This window comes from Xenopus laevis, chromosome 5L, assembly GCF_017654675.1.
Source record: "Xenopus laevis strain J_2021 chromosome 5L, Xenopus_laevis_v10.1, whole genome shotgun sequence".
Classification (NCBI taxonomy): domain Eukaryota; kingdom Metazoa; phylum Chordata; class Amphibia; order Anura; family Pipidae; genus Xenopus; species Xenopus laevis.
This window is the reverse complement of record NC_054379.1, coordinates 76,845,916-76,859,611: the sequence shown is the minus strand read 5'-3', so window position 1 is coordinate 76,859,611 and position 13,696 is coordinate 76,845,916. Positions and strand designations below refer to the sequence as shown.

Below are 13,696 nucleotides of genomic sequence, written 5' to 3'. Positions count from 1 at the left end.
AATGAGCTAGCAAGACAAATAGCAATGCTTGTCTCAAATCTTATTGCATACAACATACAAGTACTAATTAGATCCGTTTTCATGGAGTCACAAACCAGGATCAGAAAACAGCATTATTACAGAAACATTTTCTCCTCATTCAGTTGTGTAATAATTCTTGGAATAGTAGCACCACGTACAATTTTACACTAGAAAACAACATTCCAATGTGCAGTAAATGGAATGTGCTATATGGTTTGCTGTGCATTTCTTTGCAAGCCCAGCTAGAATAGGCAGCTGAGAGTATTTTTGGTTAAATTCAGATCCAGACCAGACAGACCTAGCTAAGGGCTCTTACTGACGAGCGGTTGAAGCTGCGCTCCCCTGCGTTCCGTTTTTCAGCGTTCAGCCGCAGCGGAGCGCAGGAATAGACGCATTTAGCATTTTTCAATGGGGCTGTACTCACACAGGCACGTGTAGGCGCCAAACGCAGGAAAAAATACAGCATGTTGCGTCTCAACCTGCGTTCGGCGCCTACACGTGCCTGTGTGAGTACAGCCCCATTGAAAAATGCTAAATGCGTCTATTCCTGCGCTCCGCTGCAGCTGAACGCTGAAAAACGGCACGCAGGGGAGCGCAGCTTCAACCGCTCGTCAGTAAGAGCCCTAAAAGAAGCCAGTATTTCTGCCAGGTGAGACATGCTTTACAATTTGTGGACATAGGTGAACTATCCCTAATTTTAAAAATACCTTTAACATTTTTAATGGTATCCTGGATTACTGGAAAACCATGATGTATTACCATGTTTTTGCTGACTACAATTTATTTTCAGTCTTTTCTTACCTGCTGCTTTTAAAATATTGTACTATGTGGCTCCTTATTGATACAATATTTGATTCTAACAACTTTTAAACTTTGAGCTTACACCTTTGATACCCACTCCAAAACTGTTTTCAAAAAGGAGGGCAAATATTCCATTGACTGAAAGGTTTTTATAATACATTAAAATGCATGCTATTTGGAATTTAAATGAACGCTGTACAGCTCCATTTTTTAAGACCTTAATTTATGCCTAAAAGCTACAGTTTAAGCACTTAATTTATTCAGTGTTTATCAGTTTAACAAGGTGCAGCTTCACACCCAAGGTCTAAGGGAATATCACTGCACATGCTTCAGATTTTCGGGGAACAAGTAGTGATAAACTAGTAGGTGATAGGATAAAGCGGTAACAAAGTCAGTAGCCAACACACAGCATGCAGCCCCTCCCATTTCCTTGCAAGGAACGTGGTTTCCCATTCAGTTGCTAAAGATACATTAACTGCTTAACAAAGGTAACATTATTCTCATTCATTAACTCTTTCACAAGACCCCTTGTCCCGAGTCGCACAGTAAGTAAAATATTAATTAAACATGTAACAGCAAAGCTGCTAGAGGAGATCATGTAACCAGAGAAAATAGTGAGCAAAAAGCAGCAAATGTTGCCATGACGCTCAGCAAATGTGCATCTCTCTAACACACACAGCTCAATTGGCAAACATTTCCCCCGGGTTAATAAGGAGTAGCATGGAAACAATCGGCAGCACATTATGCCCCTGCATGGTCACATTTCATTACCGTTAAAATCTTGTATTTCTGTGTCTTATCATTGTAAGCCCCTATTTGTATTATTTAAAATAAACACTGCATCCCAGGAAACAGGAGACATTCGATGAAAGGAAATAGGGAGATACTGCTTCCAGTGTTAAAAAAATCTGAACTCAAGTCTTGGCAAATGGCTTCAGTAAATGTGTCACCCAACTTATAGTGCTACTAGGCCAAATTAACCATGATTCATGCTTGCACTCAACTTCCTTGAGGTAAGTCACAGCCTACTATCAAACAGCCATAAAACAATTAATCCCTTATGGTTGTGATCGAAAAATGGACTGTGTTATTTTTCAGTTTCAGTTAATACTTTAAAGGGAACATAACAGTGAAAGTAACAGAGCTTAATAGCCAAACCCTGTCTGATATAGGCGCAGAATAACTGCCAAGCATCTTAACCTACAAAAATTCCAAACTATTTCTATGATCAAACCTTCCCAGAATGTGAAAATAAATAGTCTTTCTTAGGTAAAACCATGATATGAGTGTTTAAATGCAATGCTCATTTGTGACCTCGATCTGTAACACTCCTATGTTATCTGTCAGATCTAGTCAGTACATTGTGCCTTGAAAGCTTAGTAGTTCTAAATCCTTATTGCCAGATAATGCTATTAGGCACACACTGGGCTAAGGGAATGGTCGGTTGTAATGAGGTTACTGGATATTAGAAAGACACTTAACATATTTGTCTTACAGCACTCTACAGGCCTTATGTAGCCACATTCCACTGGATTTTTATCCTGTAACATTGGACAATTGCAGGTGCAGGGCAATGAAAGATGCACTACTTTTATGAGTAGTTTAGTGATATAAGTTTGCCTCACATCACTTATGTATGCCCTTCATTCCACCACTAATTACAAAATGCAACAAAAGGCAGAAGTGGGTACTCATTTGAAAAAGTGATGCCAGATGGAGCAACCAAAATAAATTTCCCCAAGTATTATTACCCAAACGGGATTTTAATAATAATTGTATTAAACAGAAACTAAAGCTGAAAGCCATCTTAAAAATGAATCTGCAATTTCCCAAAATATCATTATTATTTATGAGCAGTATAAAGTCTTTGCTTTATCCAAGAAGGATGCCAATTCTCCTAAAAATAATATTTTAATTTTAAATTCTGTAGGAAGTTAGCTGCCCTGGCCTCCTAAAGTAAGGCTACTGGATATTATTCTCAGATACAATAAAGTTACTAATGGAATTCTTCATAGTCTGCTTCTGCATAGAACCACAACTGATTTCCAGCATTAAAGTTCCCCAAAGAAATTATAACTTTTTAAATAAATTGTGGAATATTCACAGACAATTAAGTTGTTTTGGCACAGCGGTACCAAAAAGGTGGATTAGCATCTACTAGAACATCTGAAGCTGGTGACCAGATCATAGTGGTTCAGCACTGTCAACAAATAGCATGAATAGATCAGACTACTGGGTATTTATCATTATTCAAATTTTACAACATTGACTTCAGAAATGCATATTGTTAATTGAAATACAGTGTTATTTTCTCTGAATCTAAGGCAGTGCTTCCTAGCCTTATTCTTATGGGACCATAATTAAGTCTGGAGGTTTCTAATGTTGAATAGAAATGTTATTGTATTAAATATGTGCATGAAATCCCACAAACAGAATGGGGCCCATTCCCTGGTTCCTGATCTACAGGTTAAGTATTTTTTGGGGTAATGCAATAGGGTGACATGTTCCACTGTGTTACAGCACCTTCACTGAAAGCCCCACACCAAATTTTCACTTGAAGTTGACCCCACGCCAGCAAAGAGGAAGCTTTTTCCCCATACATATTAAATATGCGCATGAAACCCCACAAACAGAATGGGGCCCATTCCCTGGTTCCTGACCTACAGGTTAAGTATTTTTTGGGTAATGGAATAGGGTGACATGTTCCACTGTGTTGCAGCACCTACACGGACAGCCCCACACCAGATTTTCACTTGAAGTTGACCCCACGTCAGCAAAGAGGAAGCTTTTTCCCCATATTTTCTTTAAACATAAATTTGTTTATTGGCTGGAACCTCTATGTGACCAATCAGCATGTATGTTTGTTGTTCTTTTAGTGGCTCATGAGAAATAGAGAGATGTAAGTTTGTGCATACCATGTAACAGAAAGTGCATTTATATAATGTACAGCCCTGATACTTTACCTACTGTATGTTGCAAATTCCCCATAGCAATTCCTTACACAAAACACCCCCTAGCACTGTGTGTGGTTGAACGGCCCTTACAATGTCTCTCAGTGTTTATGTATAGGAGCTGATCCTATACCTCCTGCTTCTAAAGACTGGTCCACTCTCTTAGTGACTGGGTTAGTGGTGGCAGTGCTACATGACAGAAGGCGAGTAAGGGTAGGTTAGCTGAGAGGCAGAGTTAATGGCATGGTAGAGGCAATGGCATTTTCAGTTTACCTGCGGGATAGCTGTTAAATCCGGATCCGTAATCTGTGATCATCCTCCCCCACATACCTGCGTGGGAGAGCGTCCCAATGGGGTATTTAATAAAGGAGTCAGATGCAGGGCAAATCCACGGTATTAATCCGGGGGAGGACAAGGTGATGACTTTGTAGTAAGGGCTCGCTGATCAGACCTGAAGTTTACACTCTGGATCACGTGTTTTCAAAAAATCCCCATCCGCTATTGGCCATGGTCGCTCCCCAATGCTTCTTCCTTTGTCCGGGGCCCGGTGCTTTCAGTCCGGTTTCCAAGCTTGACTGCTGTTGGCAGCAAGGGGTGGGAGAAGGGGAGGGAAGGGAAAGGGAAAGGAGGAGCCAAGGCTGAAACCAGAGACTATTCACTCTGACTCAACAACACCCACGGCAGCCTTAAGGGGGCACCCACATTATCTGGCAGCTCTTCCAAGCCTGTATATTGTATTCCCTCCTACCTTGCAAAATAGGTGCCATTTCTGAAACCCGTTTCTAAAACTCCTGTCATCAGCCCAGCCCCAAACAGAGGCAGAAGGCTAAAGGGGGATTCTGTGAATAGGTGAGGAACAAGTATAAACTGTCACATGCTTGTGTCTTGCAGTCAGTATAGGAGCCAAGCAGATGTGAAATACAGAGACTGACTGCAAGGGATTGTCACGATTTGAAAACCAAAAGAACACAAGGGATATGTGTAATTCTCTCCTGCTTCAGTTTTGTTTGCCAGGGGGCCGATTGGACCAATTCCACCACGGCAGGACCCAGGAGCAGCTTTTCCTTCCTCGGTCACACACTGTGACAGATGCTTGGCCCAATCACCTCACTGACTTCAATCTGGGGCCCTCCTCCTGCCTGTGATCTTCTGGAGTGAGAGGAGAGCAAGCTGGCACACAGCAGATAAGCCAAAGTGCTGCAGACTCACTCACACTGATTTGAAATTGCCGCCCACTGTTTCCTTCAGCATGGACTCTGGAAAAACTGGGAAGGCAAGCTGGTGGCTGGCTACTTTCCATATCCCCCCTTTCCTGAACTGTGTGCTGGGAGAATAGTGCTAAGAACGTCAGCTTTTTTACTCAATCTATCTGTTAATTGACTCTCCCACTTCCCACAAGCACTGCCTTTATCAAGACTCCTGCAGGCATTTGGCTTCTCCCACTGTGACCATTAGCCCTTTCCTTGCTGTCATCAGCCATTTTTAGGGTAGCGGCAGACGGGGAGATTAGTTGCCCAGCTTCAAATTTCCCTTACTTTGGGCGACTAATCTCCTGAAATGCCTTCCTGCCAGCAAGAATACGAATCGCCGGTGGGATGGCATCCGAATCACTTCAGACTTCTGAAGTTTCCTTGTGTGGCAGCTTCAGGCTACTTAGGAAATATATGCCTTCCCACCAGCGATTCATATTCTTGCCGGTAGGAAGGCATTTGGGGAGATTAGTCGCCCGAAGTAGGGGATATTTGTCGCTGGATGACTAATCTCTCTGTCTGCCACTACCCTAAAGCTCTCAAAGTGTAATATTTATTTCTGAGTTCTGGGGTTTTAATACACAAAATAATCTCTGTGCCATCCTGCTATGAGTGCTGGGGTATTTATACATGACATAGTCTCTGTGCCATCCTGCTATGAGTTCTGGAGTATTTATATATGAAATGGACTCTGAGTTCTGGGGTATTTATATATGAAATAGTCTCTGTGCCATTTAAGTTCTGGAGTATTAATACATTAAATTGCCAATGTGTGACCCCTCTGTGCCATCCTGCTATGAGTTCTGTGGAGGTATTTATACATATATTTGCTACTTTGCCATCCTGCTCTGAGTGCTGAGGGTATACAGAAAATACAGGGTTAAAGATCTTACTTAGTACAAAGTTGATCCAAAGACTGGTCCAATGGCATCTTGGAGTCAGGAAGGAATTTTTTGAAGCCTTTAGTTTTTTCCTTCTTTTGGATCAACTAGCAGTTACGCAGGTTTCACTTAAACCAAAAGGTTGCATGTGTGTCTTTTATCAACCTAAATTACTATGTTTATTTACTTATTATTGTTTGTATTTCCTGAAAATGTGGTCAAAGCACATGGTAAAATAGGTGGAGTCTAAAGGGCTTGGTTATAACAAATGGGTGTGGCCAAAAATTTGCAGAGGCGCGCCTTCAGTCATTCTCTTCTTAGCCCCCTCAGCCCAAAAAAATCCTCTGCTGCCTATGGGTGGATTACTTATGGCTTCTAAATGATCTGACCGGGGGCTGAAAAGGCTGATATTGACTGACCCATATCTATAGTCAGGGCCAAACCCCACAATCACCTGCTCCCTGTGATTTGTTACTGAATTGTTGGTAACCTTCTCAGTTGAAAGCATTCAGGTATATAACAAATTACCTCAGAAAGAGGTAAAGCTTGGAGTAAAATCAGGAGTGTGGCAAGGAGGATGCAGCATGGTCAGGATACTATGGATTGCAAATTATTGCGCTTTTATTTTTTGCCCAGATCTAATTAACTATCGATGGTAATGCCACACACTTGATGAAACATCTTCTACTGGATCTATAGCCATGAAAGTGGTTCCCCTGGTGTCTCTTATACACAAGTATACCCCTTACTCAAGAATAGACGTCATGTTCCAATATACTGACTGCAGTCAGAACAGTACAATTCTAGATGGTGTAGCTATCAAGGCTACTTCTGGCTATGAAGCTGGAAGGGGTATGTGACCAAAATTCTTGCAGGACAGTAACTATTGTAAAGGGGCCACATATTTGGCTAATCAATATGTATTGTTTTGAATGACTGTGGGCATTGCATATAAGATGTATGCATTAGAGGTGTGCGGGTCAGGAAAAACTGGACCCGCACTGGACCCTAACCCACAAAATGTTTCCATTGTAGGACCTGCACCCAACCATACCCATGTCTTCTCGCTCCGTATGCTACTTCTGTGCATGCCTCTGGTTTCAAGACAGGGAATCTTCAGGGGCAGAGAAGATGTGTACTTTCCCAGCTTGACCTGCACCCAACCCTAACCCTTAATGATTGGCTAAACCTGAACCTGCCCAACCTGTCACCAACCCATGGGTCAATGGGTTTCTGGTCAGCTTGCACATCACTAATATGTGTGCCTGGTTGAGTAACCTGTAAACCTGTAGAACTTTAGAAACCAGTCTGAGTAGACAAGTGACATCCCAAGCCAAAAGTCAACTAGGAACACATCTGAGAATGTTATTAACCATTGTCATGTTATTTGTAGACCATGGCTATTTTTTTTACAGTTGTAGGGAAGCATAGGCTTAACAGTCCCTATGGTTGGAAATCCACATCAAGTGCTATTCCCCTTGTTGCTAGGAACAAGCCTTTGTTTTTAAGTTATCTTATTAAAATTATATATATTTGTTATTGGCTCATAGACTTAGTGACCACTTCCTGTCACACTTTAATATAGTGATTGGAAAGAGATGGGTCTAGGGACCTAAGATAGAGAGCTATATCTAGGAAGGGTAGCCTTGTGCTGCAAGGATTGATAGCTGGAGCTGGAGGCATAACTCATTTGAAGGGAAAGGACTGCAGTGTTGAAGATATTCAGGTTTAGTGTATTACTCCCTAAACAATTAGTCTGGACGGGAGTCAAACCACTAACTGGTAACCTAAAGGTGTATATTAAATCTAGAGATGCAACAAGTCCTATTTTTAAGGATTCAGTCAAATCACAAATACTTCACACAGGATTCGATCGATTACTAGACTGAATCTGAATCCTTTCCCTTGTGACAGCAAACAGGTTTTCAGCAGGAAAGAAATGACACTTGTGTGTAGGGTTTGGTTTGGACAGACTCTTGGATTCAGCTGAATCCAAATCCTGCCGCAAAAAGCTGGGATTCAACCGAATCCTGGATTCAGTGCAGCCCTACTTAAATCTATCTGGCGTCTCAACAGTGGTGTCACATTGCCAAACTGTGACTGTATCTGACCAACAGGGTTTACTCACCATATCAGATGAGATAGATAAACATATAACTACCTCATGTCCTCATCTGATACTGTGACTAAACCCTGTTGTGCCTTTGCCAATATACCCCTTTGTTTTGAATTCAAGAACCTCTGGCATTCTATTTGTGTTCTTCGCAGCAGAGAGGTGTAGCTGAGCAACAACCTCACCCTTCACTTAGCGAGGGCCTGTCTGGGAAGAGGAGTCCAGTGTGACCATGTTCTACCATGAGTAGCAGGAAAAGGCATTTTGGGTCAAGATAGGGTTACATAATATTCAAGAAAGGAACACATTGTGTAACGGCAACAAATCTGACGCAAGAGGCTCCAAGACTAACATATTGGACACTGTCATTTCTCTGTACTCAAGAGTCTTCTGACCAGTGTCCAGCTGTTTCCTTCCTTCATTCTGTCCTCTAGGCCAGTACTTGGCAGCTTGTTTGTAGCAGTGTTTATTGGCAGCAGACCTATTCCTTCCTGACCTTTACAGCACAAAGTATCTGACATCAGCATATTAAGTCTGTGGAGTATATGCTGAGAGCTGCAGCCCATTCTGCTCCCTTGTTCCCCAAGTCTCTGGAAGAAAATATCTAAAGTAATACTCTGCAATGCTTTGCAACTGAGAATAGAAAATATATTTATGGCATACTTCAATTGGTCCTCAAAATAGTCTTATCCCTATCATCTGAAAATCAGTTTATGGTTTTAGTCTATTCTTCATGTGCTAAAAGTATGTTGCCGACATCCATTACTCATTCACTAAAGCATTTCTTCCTAACAATACATCCCACTTCCCAAACCTCTGGCCAATTGTGTTTGGCCTGAGAAAAATGACAACTTCCTACACTAACTGAAACAAAATAGAACCATTTTATTTACTCCTTTAAGAGCCAAAATAAAAATAAAAGGAATGCCCATATTATCAAAGTAATTTAATCTGTTTTAAACCACTTCATGATTTTGGAATAGTTTATTGCATTTTACCTGCTCAGTTTTTTCCACACACAAGACAGAACATCCAAACACCTGCAACTGCTCCCTATTGATGTCAGTGGGAATCACGTGCACTTGCTCATGCTGGCTTTTTCACGATTCTTATTGGCAGCATTTGCAGACAAACAAACTCAATTTCAGCCATCTGAGCATTAAAAGGTATATTGGTCAAAGCCCCTGGAATAGCTACATGTGCTTTAATTCCAATGGTTGGTCTGACCTTTGAGCAGCTTGCTATCATGGCCACAACCTTCTGAATGTAACACAAAACACTTACCCTGTGGCATGACATACAGTATGTATGTATTATTTCATATACTAAAGCCCTGCATAATTTGTCAGAACTAAGTCAATAATAATAATAATATATAGTCCTGCTTTGTAACCATACTGATATTTCATGTAGCATTAAATAAGATCAGATTTGCTGGGTGTGTCTTATCTAATCTACATACTGAACTGTTCAGTGATGGGTGTAAGGCAACGGATTTAGATAAAGGCAGGTCGAGAATCAGCCTCTACACTCGAATCAGCCTGGGTGCAGGCACACTTTCGAATTTCGGCAACAAAATGCATACTCACAAGTTTAGCACTGAAATGCCAGGTCATTGCAGTGGTTGTAGGTACAGGTACAAAAGAGAGCTGTTTTGAGCATAGAGCTTATTTTAAGCCTAAGTTTATCCACAGCCTGGCTGTGTGGCAATGGCCTAAGGCAAATTCCAGACAGGGCTGAAAATCGGCCTGATAATAATAAATAAAATACACAAGCCAAGAATCAGTCCCTACACTGGCATTAGCCTCTTGTATTGCCTGCACAATTGCATCCGCCCAGGTGCAGGCACACGCAGCAGATTTAGGCATAGTCAAATGGCCAAGATTGGTTTTAGTTAAATGAAGATATATTTATGAAAGAGAAAGGCAATATAGGTGCAACAATTTCAGGTTACCATAGTAGCAATATACATTTTGGTTATATAATTCATAAGGCAAGATTTCCACAAGCAGGACAAAGACCTGAGAAAATATCATCACCACAAGCAGTGATTCCGATGTATTTTATTTCTTCTGGCTAGAAAGATTGACTACAGACAGATATGACTGATAAGTTTTTATGAAGTGTAGTGCTATATAAAAAATTAAAGGATATTCTTAAAATAGATGGTAATGTTATATGGCCATAGTGGTAGACTGAGTGTTAGATGAGATAAACCCCTAAATAGTCCAGTAAAATGATTAGAAGCAAGGTCAGGCACCGAGAAGAAGCGCAAGCAATGCTAAGCAGCACTGGTCAATTGTCAGCGAGCCAAAAACGCAGGCAAGGAGAATAACTTGAAAGTATAAAAGAATCATTGAGGCTATAAAAGGCTACAAAAATCACAATCACACAAAGAAAGTCAAGTGCAGCATGACCTGGTGAACATTGAGCGGGTTGTGATTTCACAAGTTGCTGTCCTCACAATGAGACAGACATTGCATGCTTATTGGGTAGTGCTGTGTATAACATTCACTGTATTATGTGCTTGAGCAAAGGGAATAATTCTTAATACTTACAAATATGACGTTTAAGAGTCATGCAACAGCCACTTTCTCCATGGCATTCTGACATGGCATTGCGGTTGTCTATGGCGCTATATGAGAAATGGGAAAGTGATATGCGGATATGCACATGCATCAAATTACTGTGTGGTTTGAGAAATTCCATTTTTTTTCAGGGAAAATCGTATAGCAGTAGCATTAGCAGAAAAGCTTTTACAGATGGTGATGAAAAGGACCCAAGTGAATTAATTTTGGTTGAAAGGATTGGGAGGGTTGTCACCTGTCCAGCACCCTGGACAGCAGCCATTCAAGATTTGCAAATCTACTTTTCTTAGCTGTAAGGGTATTATACGCATTCTGTCCAAGTGTACAGATATTTCAGGATACTAAACTAAATAATATAAAGCTTACTCTGTAATAAGACATTTGTAAATTAGCTGAAATTCTTAAAGTGGATTTGAAATTACATTAAAATAATTAAAAACACATGTGCATTGCTAATCATTTATACATAAGCATATTCTTATTTTGTCCTCCAAAAGGTAACATAGCAGGTTAAAAGGGTTTTAATTTAACTACATCTTATTTGGTGTCACATTGATAAAAAAAACCAAAACCTGATATCTCCAGAAATACTGTCTCAACCAACAAAACAGTTACCCATGGAAACCTTCCAAACACAAGCCATGGTATGTTGTGTCCTTGTTAAAATGTTGGCTGCAGGAAGCTGGTAACATCTTGCTCATGCTAATCAGCTAGGATAAATAAGATAGGTCTGTGCACCACAGCCCAATTACTTATGATAAGCAAAAAAGGTGCAAACACAGGAAGAAAACCCAGTATATATGCTGGCAACAATCTCCACTAGGATTGTGGAAATGAAGCCTGTAATAAGAACCTGTACAAAGACAATCTTTATTGTTATTATAAAAATATACAATTGCATAATATTCAATATAAACAGTCGCAATCAAAATGTCAAAACAGATGTACAATTAGATTATTGAATATCTCAGAATTAGAGCCTCCTGTAGAAAAACACAAATACCAGTCTGAAAAATGAAAGACAGTCTAAGGGCAAAGAGAACAGGAATGGGGTGACCCCATCCTCATGCTAATTTGCAATGCAATGTTTAAGGTTTGCCCAGAATCGAATAAACCTAGACATTTTACACATTTACACTACAAAATTCTACATTATCTCTCTCAAAGGGTAATCTGGTGCAGGTAACCTATGTCTGTCCACATGGAATTAAATAGCTTTTATGTACATGAATAGTGCAGATGATTTGTTTGCCTGTCAAGGGCTAATTAAAAGGTGAGGCTTTATTATAATTGGGGATATTTCCCTATCTCTTGACCTTTGTAATTTTAACATAGCTTTTCTGACTACTGTGTGACCACTGGGCTCTTTGTCGTGCTTTCAGATTTAAGAAAGATATTTTCATGGCAGAGACTATCTTTCTTTACAGCATGAATAACATTACTACTCCCACATGCTTCTCAATGTGCCTTTTATGCTATTTGTGGCATTACAGCCATTCCCAAGTATTCAGAAATAGCTTCACTCAGACAGCCAGTCACGCTGCTGTTTGTTTACTGCTGTTACAATTAGAACAGGAACTTTTTATAGGATAACACTTTCCTAAAACATTCATGATAATCACCATTTGGCAAAAGTTGGCTTTTTCCATTTCAGTATTTGTTTGTATCTGTTGAAATCGAATACGGTATTTATCACTACATAAACAATCATCCCGTAAGACAACTGTTGTGGTTTTCACTTGTAGTACCATTTGATAAAAGATTCATAGTCATAATAGGGGGCAGCTTTATTAAGGGCTGAATAGTAAATTCGAATTCTCAAATTGTTTTTTTGGGAGCAGATTTATTAAAGGACAAATAGTAAATTGGATTTGGAATTTTTGAAATTGTTTTTTTTTTGGTCAAAACTCTCAAATTAGAATTGGGAATAAAAAACTCAATTAGAATTTTAATTTGAAATCGAAAATTGAGATTTATCAAACCTTGACCCTTGGAACAATTAGAATTCAATTATTCGCTACCTAAAACCTGCCGAGTTCATGTATAAGTCAATGTGAGAGGTCCAGTGACCCATTTGAAGATGTTAATAGCCCTCCTGACATTTCAGTTTTTTTCTGAGAAAAAACTTGATTTGAGTTTAGTCAAATTTGATTTGAGTTTTCGGGTAAGTAATATTCGTTCTAGTTTTGGATGTTTACATTTCTTCTTAAGTAACCTTCCAATCAAATTTCGAGTATATTCAAATTTATTAGAGTAAAAAAAAAAAATTCACACGAAATTCGACCTTTTTAATCCCCGAATTTGAATGTAAATTTGAATGTGAGATTGATCACACCTTGACCATGGAAACAGTCCTAATTCGAAAATGTATAACCAAATCCTGCCGAGTTCGAACTAGATTTAAATTTGATGGAATATTAGACATTCTAATTTTTTCAAGTTGTAAGTATATTCAAATTTATTAGAGTAAAAAAAATTCACGTAATTTCGAAATTCGACTTTTGATATATCTGCCCATAGGTGTGTGTCGATTGTGCAAGGCTTCATTTATTTACAATGATAACTACTCAATATAACAAAAGGCTCAAAAGCTAATACATTAAAGGGCAGTTTACAAAACTCATTATTCTCAAAAACCCTTTCTTTTCTGACCTGCCATAAAACTTTACAGTTAGGGGTACATTTGTTATACCTCATTTTTTTCTGGTAGAGGTTTTTAGGGGGAAAAATCTAACTTGCAATTTTTAAAGATTTATTATACCCCATAGCTGCTAAAAATCCGAATCTGAAGATATGTCATCTCAAAGCTGTCAAGGTCACGTAAAAGTCAATGGCAAATATCTCTGAATTTGTTTCTTGATATTGTGAACTGTGCTGGATAATCCAAAAAAGTTGGGATTTTAGTCCAATAATCCAAAAAAGCAGGGGCGTAACTATAGAGGAAGCAGACCCTGCGCCTGCAGGGGGGCCCAGGAGGTATAGGGGCCCCACGAGGCCCCAATTCATATGCAATTTCAATAAATAATGGTAAAACAAGTCAACTGCTAAAAATTTTGGGGGCCTGAAAAATAATTTGCTGTGGGGCCCAGTA

At 39.7% G+C, this 13,696-nt stretch overlaps 1 protein-coding gene across 3 annotated transcripts in view; it reads right to left on the bottom strand.

Moving 5' to 3' along the window:
• cep85l.L (centrosomal protein 85kDa-like L homeolog) overlaps nucleotides 1-13,696 on the bottom strand; it is a 136,885-nt gene that overhangs the window by 114,573 nt on the left and 8,616 nt on the right. For 2 of the 3 annotated variants that reach the window (XM_018263258.2, XM_018263259.2), the window contains exon 1: nucleotides 4,047-4,419. The exons of the other annotated variant lie outside the window; for it this stretch is intronic. In XM_018263258.2, the coding sequence (XP_018118747.1) occupies nucleotides 4,047-4,101 (55 nt within the window). In that variant the 5' untranslated portion in view covers nucleotides 4,102-4,419. Of the gene's footprint in view, nucleotides 1-4,046; nucleotides 4,420-13,696 lie in introns of those variants that run through there. 3 annotated transcript variants of the gene reach the window in all.